The sequence below is a fragment of the Crassostrea angulata genome, chromosome 4 (assembly GCF_025612915.1).
Source record: "Crassostrea angulata isolate pt1a10 chromosome 4, ASM2561291v2, whole genome shotgun sequence".
Classification (NCBI taxonomy): Eukaryota; Metazoa; Mollusca; class Bivalvia; order Ostreida; family Ostreidae; genus Magallana; species Magallana angulata.
This window is the reverse complement of record NC_069114.1, coordinates 51,267,419-51,293,019: the sequence shown is the minus strand read 5'-3', so window position 1 is coordinate 51,293,019 and position 25,601 is coordinate 51,267,419. Positions and strand designations below refer to the sequence as shown.

At 34.4% G+C, this 25,601-nt stretch overlaps 1 protein-coding gene across 1 annotated transcript in view; it reads left to right on the top strand.

Moving 5' to 3' along the window:
• LOC128180697 (cohesin subunit SA-2-like) overlaps positions 1–18,712 on the top strand; it is a 38,701-nt gene extending 19,989 nt beyond the window's left edge. Inside the window, exons 25-33 of the mRNA XM_052848826.1 lie at positions 1,229–1,305; positions 1,477–1,605; positions 2,291–2,469; positions 4,508–4,667; positions 6,160–6,279; positions 6,644–6,761; positions 8,926–8,967; positions 16,682–17,751; positions 18,457–18,712. Coding sequence (XP_052704786.1) covers positions 1,229–1,305; positions 1,477–1,605; positions 2,291–2,469; positions 4,508–4,667; positions 6,160–6,279; positions 6,644–6,761; positions 8,926–8,967; positions 16,682–17,751; positions 18,457–18,712 — 2,151 coding nt within the window. The remainder of the gene's footprint in view (positions 1–1,228; positions 1,306–1,476; positions 1,606–2,290; positions 2,470–4,507; positions 4,668–6,159; positions 6,280–6,643; positions 6,762–8,925; positions 8,968–16,681; positions 17,752–18,456) is intronic.
• The last annotated feature ends 6,889 nt before the right edge of the window (positions 18,713–25,601 follow it).

Here is a 25,601-nt window from a genome sequence, read left to right as displayed (position 1 = left end):
CTACCAATTATTATTAATGATTAACATTCAAACAATTACACTTTATACTTATGCATCATATTTTCAAATACCGGTGACACCGGCAACATCTACATCTACGTCGCTTGCATTTTAAACAATTCCTAATATCGCGTGTTATGCAAAACTAAACTTACTTTGTCAGAAATATTTTATTCCCATGCATTAATATAATCACCCAATCTGACCATCGCCAGTGAATTCGCCATTACGTAACCAGCCACCTGTTGACTTGGCGCGTGGTCAATGTTTGTTTAACAATTTCCAGTGTCAGAAGCATGCACCTGTCTCCTGTCGGACTTCAAAGGGGGATCTCAAGTGCAGAAAGCTTAGCAATTACTATGATTTGATGAAACTTGTTTACTTTGTATCCAGTAATGCAGTTACACGCTTTTGTTTTACATAGACACTGTTAGAAATAGATCGATCATTTGTACGACTTGATAATGACGATATACGACATACATATATCCTAAAAAAATTATCTAACAATAATCAAAGAATTGGACAACAATTAATCAATGAACTTTAATTACTCTTATAACGCTACTCTATATATACACAGGGAGTGAAATTGCCGTAAAAATCTCAGCCTTAAGGCAAGATTATTAACACAACCGGTGTCAGCCTATTGTATAAAAAGTAGTATTGATAATTGCCGATTACGTATTTTAAGATTGAATTTGACCATAAGATATTTCTGATTTATCTTTCCACTAACAACTCTCTACTAATAAAATAATTAAATTTAAAAAACACCCCCGGACCTACTGCAATATTTTCTTCCATTCAAATTTGGTTTCAATTTTACTGCGCAATGTTATCTTCCTACTAGTGATACATAGACGATGTGTTTATACATTGACGATGTGTTTATAAAAACAGAACGGTAAAACTTTTAATTGATTAAAGACAATGTACCATTTTTAATAACTGTTATTATTATGTATTTTGGTGTTAACAGATGAGTGAAAATGATAATTATTAAAGATGAACAGTGAATTCAACAACGTAATTTTCAATCACACAGCCAACTCAAGATGATTAAAACCAAGATTTTTAATGCTATTTTTTTTAACAATTTTCTGACCTCGAGCCTACGACAAGTCGAACAAGACGATAAGTCGGGTGCTCTGCTTCAGAGATAAAAAATGCCGACTAATCATTGGAAAAATACGGTATATCAATGATGTAAATTTGTGTTTGACAGGAGTTGTCCAGAAGATTTGCGCTGTCGTTTGGCTTGGATCAAGTCAAGAACAGGGAGGCTGTGGCAGCCATGCACAAGTGAGTCACGATTGATTAGATGTCTGGATTTTATTTCCTGCTCAAGGAGAATTTTTAATAAGAAGAACGATTGAAAGGATATAGATAAGGCTAAAGATAGAGATAAAAAAGTAAAGGAAGCAAGACTATTTTTCTAGTTTATTTTTAAACTGATGTTAATATGTTTTACAGAGAGGGCATCGTGTTCAGTCTACATGTGGATGAACACCACGACCTCAGCACCCCACCCCCAAACCTTTCCTTCCTAGAGGTCATCTGTGAGTTCACCAACAAACTGATGAAGCAGGACAAGAAAGTTGTGTAAGTCATTTCATGCTCAGTCAGTTCATCAGCTGTCTTGGTAAATATTCAGTCAAACGAATAATCTTTGTACAGAATACGTAACCAATGTTTACTATAGGCTACAGCTCACTTGTGTACTATTCTTGTTGGTCTCTTACAAGCAGTTTCCTAAGATGCACTATATGTTTGTCTGTTTGTAGGTTATAGTACCCATCTTTATGACAATTAATTTTTTGTGTAATGAATGATTTCTTACAAAGAAAAGTGTATGGTATTTAATCATTTACAGCTTTAGAAGTGTAGGTACATGAATCTGGTCACTTACATTGAGTTAACCGAGTAACTGACAAGAACTGTTGTGTGTCTGTAGGTTACATTACCTGACAAGAACTGTTGTGTGTCTGTAGGTTACATTACCTGACAAGAACTGTTGTGTGTCTGTAGGTTACATTAACTGACAAGAACTGTTGTGTGTCTGTAGGTTACATTACTTGACAAGAACTGTTGTGTGTCTGTAGGTTACATTAACTGACAAGAACTGTTGTGTGTCTGTAGGTTACATTAACTGACAAGAACTGTTGTGTGTCTGTAGGTTACATTACCTGACAAGATCTGTTGTGTGTCTGTAGGTTACATTACCTGACAAGAACTGTTGTGTGTCTGTAGGTTACATTACCTGACAAGAACTGTTGTGTGTCTGTAGGTTACATTACCTGGACAAGCACCTGCCCGGTGGGATGATGCCCCAGTCTCGGTCCGAGGAGTGGCAGTCCCTGTTCACCTATCGTAACAGTCTGTCCCAGGGAGACGGGGAGGTCCACCCCATTACCCTCAAACAGGCCACCCAGAGGCGTTACGCTAACAAACGCAAGCAGATCGATGGTGGGTCTCATTAACAGAGTTTTTTAAAGAAATTTCTTTGCAATGAAAACATATTCTTAGTATGTTATTGTAGTTAAAACTTGAGGATTAATAATTGAGAAATATCTGCAATAATCAGAATGCTAAAATTAATTTTATTAGAAATATACATGTAGTTATAAGGCCAAAAAAAATTAATGATTTGTTTCTCAGGCACCGCCGCATCAGTAAAATTATCGCCGCATCAAACTTTTTTATCGTTATTTTTCCGGATTTTTCATATCTTATCATTATCGGTTTTCTCTATTATTGAATCAATGTAAACAAACGCTGAGAATAAAGCTTGTCTCTGTCAGTGAAAACGTTATTTTATCTGAAACATGTACCCAGTGACCAACATAGGGGGCTACTTGGGCTAAATACAAGTTAATGTAAATATAAGTACTCGCATTGTGGTCGGTAACTTCGCCAGAATTTCCTCAGAAAGTGAGGTTGAAGTTGCCCTGTATTCTGATTTCACGATCGTGAAAGTTAACCCCAAATGCAATAAAGTGATAATTATCTAATTCAAAAGACATTTTCATAGCCTAAATTAACCCCTATTGTGATTAATAACTAAGCGACTGTCTTATCTTAAGAGGTTATAAATACGGTTGATGCAACCACATACCTGTGCACTGAAAATTACAACCGATGTTTATAACTTTAGGTGCTGATATTATAATTAGTTGGTAACTTGTAATTAGTTAATAACTTTGCCAAGTTAATGCTAAAATAATCATAAAACCGTTTGTCTACAGTTATCTTTAAAATTAAACAGATTCAACTAAATGACGGTTGTAATTGGTCCAAAGGGTTGGACTAATACCTCCAAAATACACTGAAACACATAGACTGGTTTTATTTGTCATTTAGCCAACACAATTACGAAACATTTCATCTACAAAATGTATGAATACACATAATAAATTAAATTTAAAAAATTGGATAAGATTTTAATTTTTAGGGGTTATTTTTATAATTAATTGACTTGCTTCCAATCCAATTTAAATTAAGGTTGAATCTTTGTTTACATGTACATGTATTATCATTAGCATTATGCCATTGTCAAAGAATGGAAGTCCACCTGATTTCTCAAACTTTTCCCTATCTTTCTGGGAGGGAAAATTTCAGAAGTGAAGTCTCCCTAAACTGAATTTGCCCTATGTTGGTCCCTGTTAACACTACCACTGAAATTTCTCTGTTATCTTCAGAAATTGAAGCCTCTGTGATATTGCCTAGAAGCAGGAATAAAGGACAATTCTATTGTTTGAGAATTTTTTGATGACTTATTTACTTTTCCTTGATTTCTGTCCTCAAGGCAATGAAGATTAAAAAGAATGCTTTATTTGATAAATTTTTATATGGCAAATTCAACTAGTGAAATGCCATAAGAAGTCCCCTATTTTAGTTCAGACTTGTGTTATTACTGTGGAGGGGAAAGATGGGCTGCAAAATGAAGCATAAAATGCCCCATAAACCATTTGTCATGTTTGTTCATCTGCAAAAACTCAACTTTTGAAAAGGAAACAGAGACAGTTTAAACTAAAAAAACAAATTTAAAGAAATTATTAAACTTTGCCAATGTATCAGCATGAATAAAATATGGGTTACCGTCTCTGTAAATTTTGTCCTTAAAAAAAAAAAAAAAAAAAAAAAAAAATCCCTGCCTGCCTCATCAATATTTCAAAATTTTGGCCTGAGAAACTAATGATTAATTTTTTTTGGCCTAAGGTTCTAATACTTGTTCAATTAACAATGAATGTACATGTATGTTTCAAAGGGGTTTCCTCTGGAAATGACTGTCTTATACTTTTTTGACTTGATGATGAGTACAAGTATTAATTTACAAATAATGTTGTAATAAAGCTACCTGTATACCAGTAATCCAAGGAATGACATCCTGAAGAGTTCTCTGTTTAATGCATTGACAAGACAGTATATGTTGTTTTTGGATATGAGTATAATACTGGTGTACAATGTAATGACCTCCTGATCTGATCCCTCCATTTGTTTACAGTGTCTGACCACGACTCTAACATGAGCGACTGGGTGGACATGTCGGTCGGAACACCCGCCCCGGGGGTCCCTGTGATGGCCTCAACCGCCATCAAACGACGTCGTATGGATGAGGAGAGCGTGGGTGGGGCCTCGGAGCAGTCAGAGGACTTCCAGGAATCGTAAGTCCGTCGTATTCCATGTGTGTGTGCATGATTCTCTTATACCAATAACTCTGGTCAGGAGAATTTCTGAATTTTTAGTTACTTTGATATTTTTGCTAAATTGTTTTGTTATAAAATATGATTAATTTTGAATTGGATTCTTTGATCTTTATTCTCTTTATTTTTTATCCCCTACCTTCTTTATTTTATGCATGCTAGGTTTTATTTTATTTTTTCCATTTTTTGTTGGTGTTGTTTACACTATTTTTTCCTTTTGTTTTTATTTTAGATTATGGTGACATTCTGGAGTTTGATTCAGTTATGTGATGTTGTTTTCTTTCCTTGTGCTTTTTTCTGCACTTGGGAATTAATTAAGGCAGCTTCGTTCTGCACCTGTGAGTTAATTAAAGGCAGCTGTGACATTTTTAGACAACACCTCCTTCATGTGTTCTGTTGGATTCACAGCTTTAAGGCAGTGAATTTTTATAAATCATGATAAACACTTTGAAATGAGTAACGTTTCATGTGTAAGGGGCTATCAGGTGGAGAGAGGCCATGTCATGAACTTCAAGGCAGAAAAAACTGTTGTGAATATTCACTGTATATAATGTATATAGAATCTCAATGTACAGATACGCACATGTTTTAAAATGTGAATAAAATGTAGTACAACTTAAGCATTGTCTGTAGTTGGTCTTTATTTCTGGGAGATTGAGAATTACCTTGTGAATGAATATTCATTGTTACCGTATGTATGCAAACAGAGAGTCTATCATTGGTATGTTGTATTAAATAGGACACCATTAGTAATTCAGGAGGTATACAAGTGTGTATTGTTCAACATTATCTCCTCTTACACTTTAGATCATATGTTTGAGAGGAGAAATTATTGTTGTCAGAATTGTAGGAAAAGATAAAATCCTAGTCTTAAAATTTTGTTAAAATAAAAAGAGCATTAGATTTTCCAACATTCAGATTTATTATGGTTGGGGGAGGGCATTAGTCATTTAGTGGTATATTTGCCAACAAATACTGTGACATGAACATTATTTTGCAAGCAGCAAATTGTTAACATTTTGTGTTATCATAAATATGCGGTGAGTTTTCAGGGTTATTATCAGTTCATTGATACAGAGAGAAGTATGCCATGATTTCAGCTACATTGTATATTGCCTGTCATTCACTGTAAGGAAAGACATCTGTTCTAATTCATGGATAAATGTAGCTTCCTTGTAGAAAAACCTGAGAAAAATCACCAAATGTGTTACATGAGAGTTGTTGCCTTGTATGTATAATTATAATACAGGAAACGTTCTATCTATAAAAAGAAATGTTTTTAAATGCGTGTGCTGTATGGTTATATACTTTGGTATCTAATATTCAACAAATATTTTTAAAAAAAAGGTACATGTATTAAAAAATTGGTAATAATGATTTATTTGATAGATGGATGATGTCTGGTTATGTTCAAACCTCCCTAGTACTATTGTCCACTGTTGTTATCTTTAAGGTACATTGGTGGGGCCCCTCCCACACCCCACATGTCATGGATGACTGCACAGAAAGGACAGACCGGTGCCCAGAGGCAGATGGAGGCCGCGTATGGACACTACAGACAGGGCGGAAACTTGTATGTAACAAACCTGTCGTAACAGGAGCACAGATTAGTACAGTTTACACCTTAACAATCAGTACTTATAGAATCCCAAAATTATGGACACCACTCAATTTAATTGTTATTTTCATGGATTTCACTTGTATCACTCATCTAAATATTTACATCTTCAAAGAGTTGTTAAATATTATTTAATGATAATGGATATTCATAAAAATGAAATAAAGTTTAGATAAAGATCTTTCAGTCTACAAAAATTTTCCCTCACAAAAATTAAATAATTCAACAATATTTATCAAGTTTTGAACACAATGTTAATCATCTACTGAATATAAATCAGATTGTGTTATATATTAAGTTTATAAATTTGAATGAATAGACCTCCAATGGAGACAGAAGGAAGTGAGGCCAGCATTGGCGACTTTGAGAGTCCAAGGTCACATGTCATGCCTCCTGGTTACTATGGTGACGGCACACAGAACATTGAGGATCCGTCTGTAAGTAGTCCTAATATGTTTTACGGTACTACCGTTCTGGCGAGCGCAGCAAGAATTATACATACCTTGCATCATTGTCAACTTATAGTTTTATTTCGGTATCAACAAACGTCAAAGAATTTTTGCTCTACAATAAGTATGCCAAAGGTACTAATTTTAATGGTTATGATACATACAGCACAACCCCCTACCCAGAGAGAGAGAGAGCCCTGTACCTGTTTGTAGGTGTGTAATTTCCCACTTTTAAATTTAATTGTCTGACTATATGCAATATCTACTTAATTTTTTACCTGTTTATTTTTTCATTTTATTCCTTTTTATTTAGTTCTAAATGTCCTATTGTTTATTCCCTCCTTACTCATCAGAGGCGGATACAGGATTTGTAGTTAGAGGGGGGCGTGGATAAAATTATTGAGGCAGGGGGTCTGGGGGCCGCCTGGAGGCCCCCCGTGGGTCCAGGGCAAAGCCCTGGTGGGGGCCCATGGGGCGAAGCCCCCGGAAGGTCCTGGGTTTTCGTGTATTTTAAAGGTAAAACCAGGCTCAAAATAGTTGTATTTTTTTTTATTTATGTACACTTTTAAAAGATGAAATAAGCAATAAAAATAAACAAACAAGATAAAGTTTTCATTTCTTTTAATCACCAGACTTCTGCCATCTACTATTTCCCCTTGGTGCTTACTTCCTTTACAAAAAAGCCTATAACATATATATATAACAATTTGACACATATTGTTACTTATACCTAATACATATATTGGATTAAAAACAAAATATTTTAGGCATTTATGAACTCTCAGAATTAACCAGGTTACCAAAGTTACAAAATTCTAATGACGTTACGGTATCCGACCCCCTATTAGCTGTTAGAAATATCTGATGCATCAAATCTTCAGTATTCTTATATTAAAATAGTCTATTTACCTAGAAAAAAATTCAAAAATTATACAGTAATTAGTTAATGATTGCACATAGGCCATCTGGTTTTAAATGCAATTATATATTTACCTTCGACCAGCTTTTAAATATTCAGAAATTTTAGCTTGCATCGCAATAGGGAAATGGCAGCGCAGTCTACACTTGAAACAAAACTGCTGGGATTTCCAGTCGATTCTTGGTAGAAGCCCCAAGTTCAGGGCCCTGGGGAATTTGATGCAGCCACCATAATGAAATGACCAACACTGCTTGTTTAAATTTTAAACACAGTTTATAATTGGTTTGTTATCAGAACCTGTCAATATGCATTAGGATCAGATGTTTATAGATGTTTATAGAGCAGCAGAATTACATTCAGCATAGCACAGCTGGTGTATCAATGAGGTGTAACATTGAGTCAGGCATAATTATAAATAAAGTGAAACACAAAATGCTAACTTTAAGTAGTAAAATTTATCAAATCATCTACAGTCATGCATACTTTGAAAATTTTAGGGGGGGGGGGGGGGGTGCGCCCTCCACGCCCCCCCCCCCCTTAAATCCGCCAGTGCTCATATACTTACCTGCCTACTGTACATGCATGCACAATTAGCTTAAAATGGGTCGATATGACAGTAAAGTATGGCTTTTGCTAGTTTATATATATAAAATCTCTATATAAAAAAAAGATTAAAAACAAATCATATGTCAATAAGCAGATAAGGCAGGTATCGCAGTCTATACGGAAATAGCCAGTACACTCATTACAGATGTTTGATCCACCTCTAAATTTTTCGCGGGAAATATAGCGCGAGTGCACTGTGACGTCATCCATGACTTTGTTCGTCTTTGTTTACGTTTCTCGACTCAATACGAAGGTATGGAAGCATGCAACAAATCTTTTGAGTCTCGCCAAAGCATATGCGGTACTCAAAATGTGTCTTCAAACTTAAAGTCACCGTAAATTACGAGTTAAAAGTCGGCCATTTTTGGCATAGCACCACGGGTGAAAACATTAGAGAGCATTATGGGACGTAGACAAAAAATTTTGTTTGATGAACTGTAGGTTTAGCTCGTTCTTTTTCCCGCGCACACTGGTTCTTAGAGCTCGCTTCGCTCGCCGGCGCTGCGCGCCGGCGAGCTGCGCTCGCTATTATTCACAAAAATTTACAGATGGTTATAGAGTTGTTTTCATCAACACTTCACATGATATATTGGCTGTTCTGCATTGAATGAACTTTTATTCTGCAAGCATTCCGGGGTCATTCATCACCTGCCCCCCGTACAGGTGCCGGTAAGATTCGTGTTGTCCCCAGATCGTCCACTGTGTCTCTGTTGTCTCTCCAAGATTTCTGATCTTGTTGTTGTAGACTATTTTCATGTAACCTTAAGGGAGGGTGGATTATTCTTATGTACCCTAAAGGGAGGACAGATAATTTTGATGTACCCTGGAGGAGATTGCATTATTTTTAATACCCTAAAGTTAATTGGATAATCTTATGGCATCCTTTATTTTTATTGAATTATTCTGATTTACCCTGTAGTAAGTTGAATTCTTGTACGTACCCTTACAAGAGGGTGGATTATTTTGAAGTACATGTACTTATAATGAGGATGGATCTTGTGTTGTAATTGTTATTTATACAATCAGTTCTTAGATTCATCAGAATTGATGCTGTGTTTTGTGTTTTTTTACAGTCAGAAATGAGTCACCATGGATACTAGAAGAATCAGAGCTTCAGTTCCAACGTGTTTCCATGGAAACCTGATGATCTCACAGGATGGAAATAACCATTAACAGGGATGGAAAATGTCATAAAATCCATTCAGTTTAATTTTAATTTATTTTTAATACTTAGAAGAGGGTACTTTCCATTATGATTTTTGATGGATTTTAATTGTTAGAGCATAGAAGGAAGGAAGATCTCTTAGTGAAGTTAGATGTATTTTTGAATCAGAATAGTTGTGTGTTGTGATTACAGCAGGGATTGTTTGACCCCTATTCAGAATTATGAAGACAATATTCCATTCTTTTTATTTATTTATGTCCAATGATCTCCATGTTGTTCAGAGTAATCATGTTCCTTTTGTATTTCGACACCATTCTTAAACTGTCATTCATGGAATTGACAAATTTTATAATAGTTACCTATGCTTAAATTTTGCAGAAAATCAATGAATAATCATAAAATTGGTGAATATTAATGCATATGCATTTATGTGTGTGGATAAATGTGTTATTTCCATTTATATAAAGCATGGTACACAAAACATGACATTAAATGATGTTCATTTTGCAAATTTAAAACGTATTAAAATACAGGAAACAAAATGATGATGACTTGGAGTTCTCTTATCAACCCCCCCCCCCTCCCCTCAGATATTGGTGTTTACTTTGAACTGATCAAGTAATCAACAGAACCTTGTGAATTTGGTTTAAGTGAATTGTTTCTATGAATGTAATATTTAAGCAAGAATGAATTTTGTTTTACTTTAATTTTATGAGATGATCACAATAGTCAGGCACGGGGTCAAATCCATCAAGTCCGAAGGGCATTATGATAGATTCGGGATCTCAGATTAAATGATCAAGTTACCAGAAAATCAAAGAATGATTCCTTATTACTTATACTACACCTTTTTAGCTCACCAGAGCCAAAGGCTCAAGTGAGCTTTTCTGATCACAATTTGTCCGTTGTCTGTCGTTGTCGTCGTGTTAACTTTTCACATTTTCATCTTCTTCTCAAGAACCACTGGGCAGATTTCAACCAAATTTGGCACAAAGCACCACTAGGTGAAGGGGATTCAAGTTTGTTCAAATGAAGGGCCACACCCTTTTTAAAGGGGAGATAATTGAGAATTATTGAAAATTTGTTGGTATTTTTTAAAAATCATCTTCTCAAAAACTATTTGGCCTGAAAAGCTAAAACTTGTGTGGAGGCATCCTCAGGTAGTGTAGATTCAAGTTTGTTCAAATCATGGTCCCCGGGGGTAGGGAGGGGTCACAAGAAGGGGATCAAGTTTTACATAGGAATATATAGAGAAAATCTTTAAAAATCTTCTTCTCAAAAACTATTGGGCCAGAAAACCTCAAATTAAAAAGGGAGCATCCACAGGTAGTGTAGATTCAAATTTGTTCAAATCATGGTCCCCGGGGATAGGGTGGGGCCACAATAGGGGGATCAAGTTTTACATGGGAATATATGGAGAAAATCTTTAAAAATCTTCTTCTCAAAAACTATTGGGCCAGAAAAGCTCAAATTAAAATGGGAGCATCCACAGGGAGTGTAGATTCAAATTTATTCAAATCATGGTCCCCGGGGGTAGGGTGGGGCCACAATTGAACGATCAAGTTTTACATAGGATTATATAAAGAAAATCTTTAAAAATCTTCTTCTCAAAAACTATTGGGCCAGAAAAGCTTAATTTCAATCGGAATCATCTTTAGGTAGTGTAGATTCAAGTTTGTTCAAATCATAGTCCCGGGGGTAGGATGGGACCACAATTGGGGGATCATGTTTTACAAAGGATTATATAGAGAAAATCTTTAAATAGCTTCTTTTCAAAAACTATTAGGCCAGAAAAGACCAAATTAAAATGGAAGCATCCTCAGGTAGTGTAGATTCAAGTTTGTTAAAATCATGGTCCCCGGGGGTAGGGTGGGGCCACAATTGGGGGATCAAGTTTTACATAGGAATATATAGAGAAAATCTTTAAAGATCTTCTTCTCAAAAACTATTAGGCCAGGAAAGCTCAAAGTTTGTTCAAATCATGGTCCCCGGGGGTAGGGTGGGGCCACAATAGGGGGATGAATTTTTATACATAGAGAAGATCTCTAAAAAATCTTCTTCTCAAAACTATTAGGCCAGGAAAGCTCAAATCTGAGTGAGCGCATTTCCAAATCGTATAGATTCAAGTTTGTTAAAATATTAGTCCAGTGGTTATGGTGAGGACACAGTGGGGGATAAATTTTTACATATGAATATATAGAGAAAATCTTTAAAAATCTTCTTTTTAAAGACCATTTGGCCAGAAAAGCTTTAACTTGTGTAGAGGCATCCTCAGGTAGTGTAAATTCAAAATCACAGTCCCTAGTGGTAGGGCGGGGCCGTGATGGCGGTTTGAATTTTTACATAGGAATATATAGAGAAAATCTTTAAAAATATACTGGGAAAGTTTTTCGGTCCAAAACTCACTACTTAGTGTGAAAGCACAGGTTATGCAGATATAAGTTTGATGAAACCATGATACCCTAGAGAAAAGTGGGGCCACAAAATGGGGGGGGGGGGGTTATATAGGAATAGAGAAAAATCTTCTTACATGTACAACAACAAAAGGGGCTTGGTATTTACCAAAAGAAAGAGGTGGATAAAAATTGGCAGATTTTCAATTTTTGTTTGTAAGATCTACTGTACTTAGTTGTCAAGATATTTTGATATTGTAATGCTAATTTGATCAGAATTAAGGCAATTGTTGCTCAGGTGAGCGATGTGGCCCCTGGGCCTCTTGTTTTCAATAACTCGCACAATTAAAATTATTGATAATTTAAATTGTGTTTATTATGCTTACACTATGGAACGCCAAATTAACATATATTCAAACATTTGTACCTATCTTCAAATAATTGTACCTATCTTCAATTCAATTGTACCTATCTTCAATTCAATTGTACCTATCTTCAAATTGAATTTGAGTTAGGTACAATTCAATTATACCTATCTTTAATTCATTTGAAGATAGGTACAATTGAATTGAAGATAGGTACAAATGCAATGAATTGAAGATAGGTACAATTGAATTAAAGATAGGTACAATTAAATTGAACCTATCTTCAATTACTAAAATATTGGCAATAATGTATACTCCCTGTATAGTACGTCATTTCCGTTACGTCACAACTGGCGCGAAAATTTATCAGTATCTTCATCCGGTTGCCAAAGGCAAAGCCATTCTTTGATAAAGTTATGGAAAAAAATAAAGCCAGTTTTTTATTTAGGTATATAGTGACCCTAACTACGTCACTACCCTAACTCCGTCACTTTTGGGGTATTCGGGTACATGTTTTTGGCTTACTTATTGATATACATGTATACATCTTCGTTGTTGGTGCTTCCCTCGTTTCCCTCCATGTTGAATGTCTTAAAGGGAGCGTTCATTATACCCCCCGCAAACGAAGTTTGGGGGGTATATAGGAATCACCTTGTCCGTCCGTCCGTCTGTCCGTCCGTCCGTCCGTCCGTCTGTCCGTCTGTCTGTTCAATTCGTGTCCAGTCCATATCTTTCTTATGGAGAAACATTGGAAGTTCTTACTTCACACAAATATTGCTTATGACCTAAGGGTGTGTCATGACCTTGACCCAAGGTCATTTGGGCAAGGTCAAGGTCACTGGCAGAAAAAGTTCAAAATTCGTGTCCAGTCCTTATCTTTCTTATGGAGAAACATTGGAAGTTCTTACTTCACACAAATATTGCTTATGACCTAAGGGTGTGTCATGACCTTGACCCAAGGTCATTTGGGCAAGGTCAAGGTCACTGGCAGAAAAAGTTCAAAATTCGTGTCCGGTCCATATCTTTTTAATGGAGAAACATTGGTAGTTCTTACTTCACACAAATATTGCTTATGACCTAAGGGTGTGTCATGACCTTGACCCAAGGTCATTTGGGCAAGGTCAAGGTCACTGGCAGAAAAAGTTCAAAATTCTTGTCCGGTCCATATCTTTTTAATGGAGAAACATTGGTAGTTCTTACTTCACACAAATATTGCTTATGACCTAAGGGTGTGTCATGACCTTGAATCAAGGTCATTCGGTCAAGGTCACTGGCAGAAAAAGTTCAAAATTCGTGTCCGGTCCATATCTTTTTAATGGAGAAACATTGGAAGTTCTTACTTCACACAAATATTGCTTATGAGGTAAGGGTGTGTCATGATCTTGACCCAAGGTCATTTGGGCAAAGTAAAGGTCACTGGCAGAAAAAAATCAAAATTCGTGTCCGGTCAATATCTTTTTAATGGAGAAACATTGGAAGTACTTACTTCAAACAAAGATTGCTTATGACCTAAGGGTGTGACCCAAGGTCAATTGAGGAAGTTCAAGGTCATTGTTTTAAAAAAAATTGGGCTCAGTATACTTATAATTCAAAATGTTTATATTAAATGGCTGCTTGACATGTGGAATTTTGTTTGATTCGAGTCATGTTTGTTAACATAAGGATACAAATGTCCTCATGCATTAACAGTTAACTTGAACTAAAATGGAATTTAAAGAATAGAAATTGGTTTGTGTACTCATATTAGCATTAACAGTTTTATTAAAAAATAGAGCAGTTGTTATGTATATATAGAGAATGGACAGTGAAATAGATTCATCCAATGTTTTCTATAATAGAAAAAATACATGAGTTATGATTTTCTTAGCGGGGGGTATCAATTGTGAGCTTGCTCACAGTACCTCTAGTTATTTTCAACAATACACAAAACGAATTGAACCTAGGTATAATTGAATTGTACCTATCTTCAAATCCTTTGTAGATATGTCTGAATTGAACCTATCTTCAAATCAATTGTACCTATCTTAAAATGAATTTTACCTATCTTCAAATGAATTAGAAATAGGTATAATTCAATTGAACCTATCTTTAATTGAATTGAAGATAGGTATAATTCATTTGTACCTAGGTATAATTCATTTGTACCTAGGTATAATTATTTAGAGATAGGTATAATTATTTACACCTATCTTCAATTCAATTGTACCTATCTTTAATTCAATTGTACCTATCTTTAATTCAATTGTACCTATCTTTAATTCAATTGTACCTATCTTCAAATGATTTGAAGATAGGTACAATTAATTGAAGATAGGTACAATTATTTGAAGATAGGTACAAATATTTGAATATATGTTAATTTGGCGTTCCATATAACACCGGTTGTGCTCCAAAAGTGTACGTCATTTGACACGTCGAATTTCAATAAATGTAGACAGTTTATTTTCACCCGGTGCAAAATAACTCAGAAATGCGGAGGCGTGTTCAACAGAGCGAGCGCTCAACAAAATCCCCTATACCTTCAACACGCCTCTGCTCAACACATCTCTGTTAAATGTCCTGTTTAGGCGATGTGCCGATAATAGAGTTACTGAAAAAGAAAATGCTTTTTTTGGGTGATTTATTCGGGATATGAAGGTAGCGACATTGCAGAAAAAATACACAACCCGTGTTTTATGGCCATAAAAGCCATAAAAGAATTTTGATGGAGGGCTTAATGGACATTGGAATCATGCATTCAGCTTATTCTTACACTACTTAGAAGTGGAGAAGATTTTTTAAGATTTAATACATTATCAATATATGGCCATATCGGCTCTGCCCTAGGGCCCGAATCCCTAATGCAGGGACCATGAATTTCCTAGTTTAGTTAGGTGGCTATATTTGACATCATAACCATGCATTTGGATTTTCTCAAATTTATATCAGTGGCGTCTGAAGCAATTTGAAAGGGGGGGGGGGGGGGTTGGCTAGACTAATCATCAGAAATCTTGACAAGCAAAAAAAAAATCCCCCAATTCCCAAAGCCTTGCTCTATGTTTCAAAGGCGCCCATTATGTACGAGTGAATAAAAGTATATTGCAATCAAAATTTTAGATATTACCGTTTTTGAAATTTCTAACTTTACAATATTTGATAAAAAAAATTGTTATATGAATGTTTTGAAAGATAAAAGTTAAAAACGCCCCAACAGGATGACTTACAGATTCATGATTAACGCTCTATACGATTGGTAATTAAAAAATTCCAAAACTGGACCACAGCTACTGATATTTGGCGAAATCTAAGAGTTTTTGTCATGTTTATTCTAATATTTCTACAAGGTCGCATACATGAACAAAAAATTCAGAGGCACAATTCAAATGTGCTGATTTTAAACAAAACCGAAAGAAAATATGTACTAGACTGCGCCACTTGAGGCTGAGTAATGACTTAAGGAAAGTTGATGACTGTGGGGGCTTACAAACTTTATATATCTATAATTTATATATAAATAAATATCTATGAATTTGAGAGTCAAGATTGGTGGATGTTTTTTTTAAACCTATTAATAGATTGTAATAATTAATTATTTCCACAAATACAGATTACAGATTGCCTCCTTAAATGTTTTAAATTTGATATTTCTGGTCTTAAATTTTTTTTAGTAAGACAAATCCACATATTTAGATTTAAAATTTGAACATATTTCTATATCTTTTTACAGAACTCTTTATCTTATATCTTATGTTAGGTAAATATAGCCTAAAAATGGCCACAGCCTCTTAAGGACTGAGTTGAGTGATTTGAAAATATTGGGAACGGCGGAGCCTAGCTGTCTTTGACGTGTATCTATTAAACTGTATTGTGCATCAATTGATACAAATTTTAGTTTTCAAATATTCTTTTTTCAGCAAAATCGATGTTTCCGGTTTCTATTAAAGATTACATGTTGGTATCGTTTTTTAAAATGATATTTCAAAAAAGGTTCTTTATCATTGCATCAAATAATATACTGGTGTGTCGAGCATTTATCATTGCATCAAATAATATACTGGTGTGTCGAGCATTTTTAATTTTATCCACGTATAACAAGGAAGGAAATTGTTGGTTATAAACAGAAATATATAGTATTTATGAAAACAATACGATGTCACCTAACAACTCGACATAATTAACGTATTGTTATGACTCATATTTAGCATTTAAATGAAATTCCAAAATAAATAATGAAACCAAAAAAAAACTACAAAAACCTCAGCACCTGTAAATAGTAGAACATTATCTCCACAGTTGTTACACAACTTTACATAAAAGATGGAATTATTTTCTCTAAGAAAGTAAGTAGATTATATCTATTTATTTGTTTTATCAAATCTTGATATTACTAATATTATACATTTTTATTTGCTGATATATATAATAAAGAAACAAAATGAGAGGAGTTTTTCCTATATTTTAAAGATAACAACAGATTTAAGGGAATGCAGCACATGTCGGAATCAGTGTTTGTGGGACTGTGTGAGATAGTGGGGACCTCACAACTGGTGGCCCTTAGGAGGGAGACAGAGGCCATCAGGGAGATGGTGAAGAGACGAGTTACACCTAATGATGGGCTCATTGAGATGTTGAGTGGAAGTATGAGAGAAGGATTCAGGCTGAAGGGATCAGATAGGGACATCATGTTCTGGTATAACAACGACCGAGTGATCATGGACATGTCTCAGTCTGAGAATTACAACACAGCCAATACAGTCTTGATTCTCTCTGACAGTTCCGAGAGTCCCCCAGGATTCACTCTACTTCAGTTACTGACACCAAGAACAGGCAGATATGTCTTCTCAGCATGCGTCAGAATGAATGACAGAGTCTTTATATCTAGTTCTATATGGAGACAGTTAACTTGTTCTGTAATGGTGCCTAATACTACTGTACATGGACCCTGTGGTACTGGTATACTGGGAAGGGTGGAATATGACACTGCCATCTGTTTTATTTGTGACTTTTGGCCTTCGTCTGCCTCCTCGTGGATAGACAGATGTCACGCATGGCCTAATCCTGAAGTTGTTCATGATATTGTGAGGAATGGTTGTCACTTTGTAGCGATAGGACACCCATTAGGAATTCATGAAAATGAAGAGTGGAGAATTTCATTTTCTCAAGCAGAATATAAACTTGTGTATTCAATGAACCACTGTCAATTTTTGACATACGGATTGTTAAAAATATTTTTAAAAGAAGTTATAGATCAACAATCAGAGGAAACCAATAAACTGTTGTGTTCCTATCACATGAAGACAACCGTTTTCTGGGTGATTCAAAATAACACACTACCTTACTGGTGTCCACAAAATCTGCTGACCGGTTTCTGGGTCTGCTTTAAACTTCTCCTTAAATGGGTGTACAAGGGGATTTGTCCTAACTTTTTCATCCCCCAAAACAACATGTTTCTGACAAAAATCAATGGATCAGCACAAAACAGATTGTTCCTACAGTTACATGAATTGTACAAGAAAGGTCTGGCCTGTCTGTTACATAGTTCGTCTATCAGGTCATACATCATTGATGTCCTGTACAATCCTAGACTTTTTATTTGTACAGATGAAAGACACACCTTGTCTGAATCTAATCATGATTATCAACTTGTCTGTGAGTCCGATTTTGGTGCTTTATTTTCACAAACAACACGCCTTACCAAAGTCATACAAACAGAACGGTTGGTAAGAACAGTTGAACAGTTGGTAGAGTTACCCCTGACACACTATCAGGCTATTATATTACAGAGACTTACAGTCGCAATATTTCAGAGTCTTGTGTTTATAACATCAAACAAGTACACTAACACGGGTGTCAACAAACAGATGTATATTGCAGACAAAATGTCCTGTCATATGCTGAAATTAGCAACTAAGTTTGGGCTAGTTTCTGATATGTTGTACATTGCCATGTATTATTACAAGACACTCAGATACAGGGAAGCTTTATCTGTTCTAGAGATGACAAAGGTCAAGTTAGCACAGCCATATCTGATGCATAATAAACATGTAGACAGAGAGAGGTATACTGAGGCTGTAGGGGGACAGTCCTGGTCTACAAAGATCGGACAGGCTGTAGCAGAGGATATCACACTTCACAATGATATCTGTTATATCAGTGAACTAATACCAGAACAACAGTCTGCTATACAGAACAAACGGTCTGCATTAATTATCCCTTTGTTTTTATTGGTACATTTCCTAGATTTTTTGTGTTACAGACACATTGATACAACATTATCAAAAGCAGCTCTAGATGAGCTGCAGGTCTTAGTCCACCATGATCAGGGAATGTATATATATGATCTATCCAGAGACATCTCCTGGGAGATTCTGGGGATCTGTCAACAGATGGCAGGGAACCTCCAGGCTGCTCTATATTCATACCAACAGTCACTCACACAGCATCCAATTAACAGAATACAGACTGCTACACATATGAGAATACAAGATGTTGTCAGTCAGTTGAACAATTGATAGTAATATTTCAACCTATCATACTCAAGACGGTTTTAAAATTTATAGTGTATTTAAATTGGTTTCCAGCCTTAATTTCAAGAAAAGGCATTCCATTTTATATATTTTCTGACACCAACGTTTAGGATGAGATTGATTATAGTAAGTTTTCTGTTATTTTGGTTTGATAAATTTGAAAATATATTTAATTGATATTTTCTTTTTATAGCGCGCCGGCGCGAAGCGAGCTCTACCGGCAAGGCGTGTGTGAATAGAAAATTCGGACTATTTGCATTGCACATTCATTCAACGGATTTTTTTTGCGTCAGTAAATCGGACCAGTAATGCCTTGTTTTAATCGTTCCAGTAGTTCCCTGTAATTATGGTTTCCCATTTAACACTCTCACGAGAACAAGATATGAGACTATGTACATGCATTGTAAATATACTGCTGACACAACGCAAATTCCATTACATAAGACTAACGGAGTTATCGTCCTTTCGTATGACGTCACAATGGATTTCTTACACATTGATCCGACAGAATTTTTCGGCGTCAGTAAATTTCGACCCACAATGCAATTCCTCAATGTCGGTCGATCTCACTAGACTGGATACCATCTCGCGAGAATTTGAGAAACAGAAAAATTATGTAATTTCAAGAACATCATGCTTTTTAGTAAACAAAACAGTATATTTCGCGTAGTTTTTTTCCAGAGTGTTTTCAAAGAGACAGACGACACTTGACGACGTGAACTTTGACGTCACAATAAGGGGCGAGCACAGAAGGAACCACACATCTGTCATCATTGTTAAATGCCCCTATCCAAAAAACTTTGGCTTTGTCTCGAAAGCTTTTACCACCGCAAGGAACCCGAAATTATCAAACTTTTATTCCAATGGCCCCTTCCTAGTCTTATACACTTAAACAAACTACCACTGAGCATTAATAAAATGTTAAACAGACTTACATTGTATTAAATATTTTGATAAACACAACGCCGTTTTTTTTATGTAGATACAATTATGTTTTATCTTTTCTTTACCTTTTAATAATAATCATTAAAATCAGTAAAAATAAATTTTGTCTGTTATTTCTCATTTTGTTCCTTGTTGTAACCCGTGTTTTAATTATTTTTCTCAGTGACATTAATTTTGTTTTAAATCTTTTTAATTTTTGTACGCTATATAAGCGTTGTAGACATGTGCCCTCACCCCTTTCTTAGTGTGTGATATCCAATATTATTTGACCACATATGCAACTATATAACAAATACATGTACCGGTAGATATTTTAACAGTTTAATTCTTTTCATTTATCTATTCATTACAAAATGACGTGGCTGCACGTAGATCTAATAATGATTAGACTTTTCTTTCTTAATAATTTTTTGTCACCTACCTAACGTATGCATATATGATTGGATCAATATGACAATAAATTTAGCATGGAACTTGCATGTGTATTTACGAAGCAAAAAAAAAAATCATCAAAACAAAACTAATCAGCCAAAGATTCACCGTTAACACTGATACTGAGTACTTCCTACATGATCCAGTACATATGCTTGATCCACCTCTAAATGTATCGCGGGAAATTAAAACGCGAGATCTTTGTGACGTCATAGTTAACATTCTTTTCCGCTTGACAGAATTCTGTTGTTTACTGTAATGTTTTTAGAAGGATTTTTTTATTGTTAAATGAAAATGATGTATGCGATGTAGAGGTAAGAATTTTCCGTAGAAACACTTTCTGTTCCACCATTTTGCTATGCACCGCAAAGGATCACTGGGATAGTAGAACGTTTTCACGTGGCCTCATAAAATTTTCTTTGAACAATGTGCAGATTTCAACTCGAATTTCCTCCGTTCGTACACGTTGTCTATGGAGCTCGCTACGCGAGCGGCGCTTTGCGCCGCCTCGCTGCGCTCGCTATTATAATTCTGGTGAAATATAAATACCAATTAAAATCTTCTCAAAATCTCGCAGAGCTAACGAATGGGGACATTTCTTCAAAGATAGGAAACAGGTGTAACTTGCTCTCATTTGGATGAATGCTCACATTTATTTTATTCACTATATTTACGGTAATTTCCAGGAATGTTTTTTTAAAAGGGGGCGTGGCAACATCATTTCACTTCCGTTTATTACATGCTCCCGGAGGATCCATTTTCCTTATATGATTAGCAAATTTTTTTATACGTAAATTTGATTTTTTTTTAACGGGGGAGGGGGGACTCTGTGATAAGTCAATTTTTTATATGTAAGTTTAAGAAAATTGTCTGCTGCAAGAAAAGAGGAAATAAATTGTAATGTACATTATGTTAAAATCTTTATTATTCAACAACATTTTATCTGAGATAAATTCTATATATAAATAGATAACAAAATCTTATGAATTATGAATAATAAAAATTTACTGGAAAAATAGGCATGTTTATTTTATTCTGCATTCAAATTCATTTTTTACTTTACGTCGCTACTTTTATTTTTATTGTTTTATCATAATTCATTATTTTATCACATGCTGCGCTCGCCCCAACGGTCGCACCGTAATACATATTATGTGAAAGAGAACTATTTTATTCAATTATTTCCCCCAAAACTCAACAAACATTAAATATCTGTATATATAATCATCTTTATTCTAGTCAGTCTTTGTATTTGTAAATATATTGATATCATATTGTGTCTAATTCAGTTTTCCTGAACTTTAACGTTTTATGTTGTATTATGACGTCATGGATTTATTCCTTCCCTGAAAAGACTCTCGTTACATCATGATGTCATAGTAAACGTTTCTAAGGAAAACAATTTCATAACTTATGTACATTCACCAGAAGAAGGATGTAAATCCAGAAAATCCAGAAAGCGCTAGTGAATACAAACTTTGGAACTGTTCATTTTCTTTTTCTTTTTTGATTACACACACACACACACACACACACACACACACACACACACACACACACACACACACACACACACACACACACACACACGCGCGCACGCACGCACGCACGCACGCACGCACGCACGCACATGTATATATATATATATATATATATATATATATATATATATATATATATATATATATATATATATATATTTCCATTGTTCTTTCCCACTGTAAGCCCATACGGAGGAGCTGCAATTATTTCTCTATAATCGCAATTGCTCTGTCAGTATACTATGACGTCATAAAGGTGTAACGTTATATATACTTTTCCGTGACGTTACAGATTTAAACCACTATACGATACATCATGTGTTTTTCTCCAATTCGATTTAAATTGACGTCTTTACATGTATTATTAAAACATGTTTTTGATAACATTTTAAAGGAATTACTGTTATAACATATCATTGATTCTGTTAATAAATATATGTGAATTAAAAAGATACATTACAGTCTGAATGTTTACTTTTGATGTAATAGCTAAATGTCAAGGTCTAGGCTTATACAGGGTATTTGCGAGTGGTAAAATGCAAATATAAGTAATAAACAACGATTATTTAGTGAACATGGCGTTATGAATAGCAACTGCTCTGCTGGCATATTTTCCATGATGCGCTAGCGCGCATCATGGAATATGCCAACAGAACAATTGCTAGGATGTAAATCCAGAAAGCGCTAGTGAATAGAAACTTTGGAACTGTTCATTTTCTTTTTCTTTTTTGATTATATATATATATATATATATATATATATATATATATATATATATATATATATATATATATATATATATATATATATATATATATATATCTCATACGTGTGGTGTATATTACCCGTGTGATAAACCTTTGCTATATCACACGGGTGATGCTATATCAAATACTTCTTTCGGAACTACTTTTGACACAGCCCCTCGCTTCAACGCTTCAGTGACCTATTTTCGAAGATTTGCTAGTACTTTCAATATAACTATATCTACTACAAAAATAATTAATATAAAATTGATTTTGTCAAAGATTTAAATTACAAATATGAAGAAAAACACATAACTGCGTATCACAGGCGTCGGAACCGGGGGGCTATTGTGAGGTGGGGGGGGGGATAGTTAGCCCCCCCCCCCCCCACCTTTTTTTGTTATTCATAACCGTAACCACAAGACCCTTTTTTCTTGTTTGTCAAGATTTTAGCCCACTTCCAACTTTCAATTTGCTTTGTGAAGTTTATAAAACTACAAATTACATTAACTATCAAGAGTTCATACTGACGACGCGATGAAAACGGAGCGCTCTGGTTGTGTTTATATACAAGAACTTACCGAAATAATGTTTCATGAGACTTTTATTCCACCACCAGTAAGCATCCTTATTCACTATTTTCAATTTTGAATCATAAGGCTAGCCTAGTGTTTGTTTTATTAAACATCATGCATCAACAACTGTTCCTCGTTCGAGTCAATTCAAACTAACGAGCATTCGCAACTTTGTGTATCACTGTATAGTCAACAAAACTGATTATTCAAGTCTTCTAATCGGAATTTTCATTTAATCAAGTGAATAAGCTCTAAGAAAAATTATCTAGAGCTAAAAAATTATTTTAAGGTTTATTTCAGTGAAACTTTACATTAAAACAGTAAGATTTATCTCAGGAATGACGTACTAAATTGTATTGCGCAAGGTCACAATAGCCGCATAACACAACGTTGCATCATCGTTTTTAATCTTTGAAAAAAAAAACAATTTGGGTCACACAAGGGACTGTCTCAGGGACTCGGCAAGCCTCGCGAATATATACACCATTTCAACTCGTTGGATAAAGCAAATATAAAATCACACAATATAGATATCCTCTATATATATATATATATATATATATATATATATATATAACCGAATCTCGTCACATAGTGGCAAACCGTCTGAGGTGTCACATACAGGCAAAGGGTTGATTTTATGGGGAAAAAGCATCTTTTAAGAAATGATTCATGATGACATCGGAAGTTAAGAAGAATTTAAGCCATGATCATACAATTTTTTGTAAGGAAGAAAATTAATTAAAAAATTATTTAACTTAAACAATTTTTTTGCCACTATGTGATAAGAAGTTTTTACGGAATTTTTGCCATTAAGTTTAAGTGTCACATAATGGCAAACGAAGGGAGAAAACCACTCCGGCCTTATTCTTGACTGACCATTTTTTTTTCATTTACATATCGGAGGGGGGGGGGGGGGAGGGGGGGATAAATCTATTTTAAGTAGGAATTTTCACTTGTTTAAAATAAACTAAAATAGTTTCTAAACGATAAGTATTTATTCATTTATTGAATGATTATTATTACCAGCAATTAATGTCAATACTAATTGAAATCTTTGTTTTGGTCAACTTATAATCATTGTGGGCCTTTTTAAACAATGTGTTGAATGACCACTGTGTAACTATTTGTTTAAATTTAAACGTATGTCGAACGCTGAACTATAGCATAAATATCGCAATATGCATGATCGATTTGATTGTGTCTTGCGATGACCAGCATCGACAAATTTAATTAGGAGCACACAGAAAAAAATAATTATGCTAATATGTCATGTATTCTAATTTTTTCCATTTAGTTTCTATATAAATGCATCAGTTTATTCGACTCCAAGACTTCTTCGATAGATCTATTTGTGATCATCATTGTTTGCTAAATATACTTCAAAACAAAACACGTCATTTCCGACTTGAATGTGGGTCAGATCTCAAAGGCTGCGTCGGGAGCGGATCGAGTTTCCTTTCATGCAAAGAAGATATCTAAGCACATTTATTAAGTGATATTTTTTTTTTTCAAACAGATGAGTTAACTATTGTTATTAACTTCTTTAATTGGTTAATAAATTAATTCATTAATCAATGATTTTTTTATTGATAACTAATTAATTGATTGATTAAAATATTTTGATGAATAATTGTTTTAGGAATCATAATATTAAGATATCATTTTTTTTTCTACTATTTTTGCGAAAAGATTCGTGCCTTTTTTTATTTCTTCAATATTTTTCAAAGCAGAAGAAAGATTATATTTTATTCGTTTTTTAAAATCAATTTGAAAAGATACAAATGATTTTGGGAAATGCAGAAATGTTTTACATTCTTATAATATCTTGCTGCTTTCAAAGCAGCTGATATAATGCTGGAAAATAAATAATCTGTTTTTCAAGGAATGTGTTTAGATTTAACTTTTTTAATAACATTAAGGTCATTTATTTTTCAAATAAGAGAGTTTTTTAACCCTCGCAATAAATTGTTTTATTTACCCGAATATTCGAGTTTGTGATTATCTGAAACAAACACAATTTTCTACACAAAAAGTTTACTGTGTTTATTTTTTTTCCTTTAATTATTCAAAGCCTGCATTTGTTTCTTAAAAAATTCAAATTATAAAGTTAAACTGGCTAAATGTCTAGAGTAGTGGACAGAAAAAGAAGACTTGCAACTGATTGAATAAAATGCAATTTATTTTCGACGTTTGATTGTTTGTTACGTATGCAGTTAATGGATGCAGTTAAGATATTTTCACTTTTTGAATATTTTTTATGTTAAATGTAAACCATCAGGCGCATATTAATCTTATTTCCCGAACGGATTCTCGCAAAAATAAACATTTATATATTTTACCGGGCAATTATGAGATCCTCTTAAGGGACACATGTAGAATTTACCCGTGTTTACCTGGATATCAATATGCAGTAAAAATATTGTGAATTCAAATTAAAAATTCATGAAAGTTTCTATTTTAATAAAGGGTTTTAAGCAAAATACAAATGGAGTTTTCAGTCATTTTTTTTTAAAGTTGAAAAAACATTGTTTTACACGTGTATACAATGTCATGTAGTAACTTTATAAAAACATTTTTAAATTCAAAATGCTCTGATCTAATTCCTGGTTTTCATAGATATTTTATAATATAT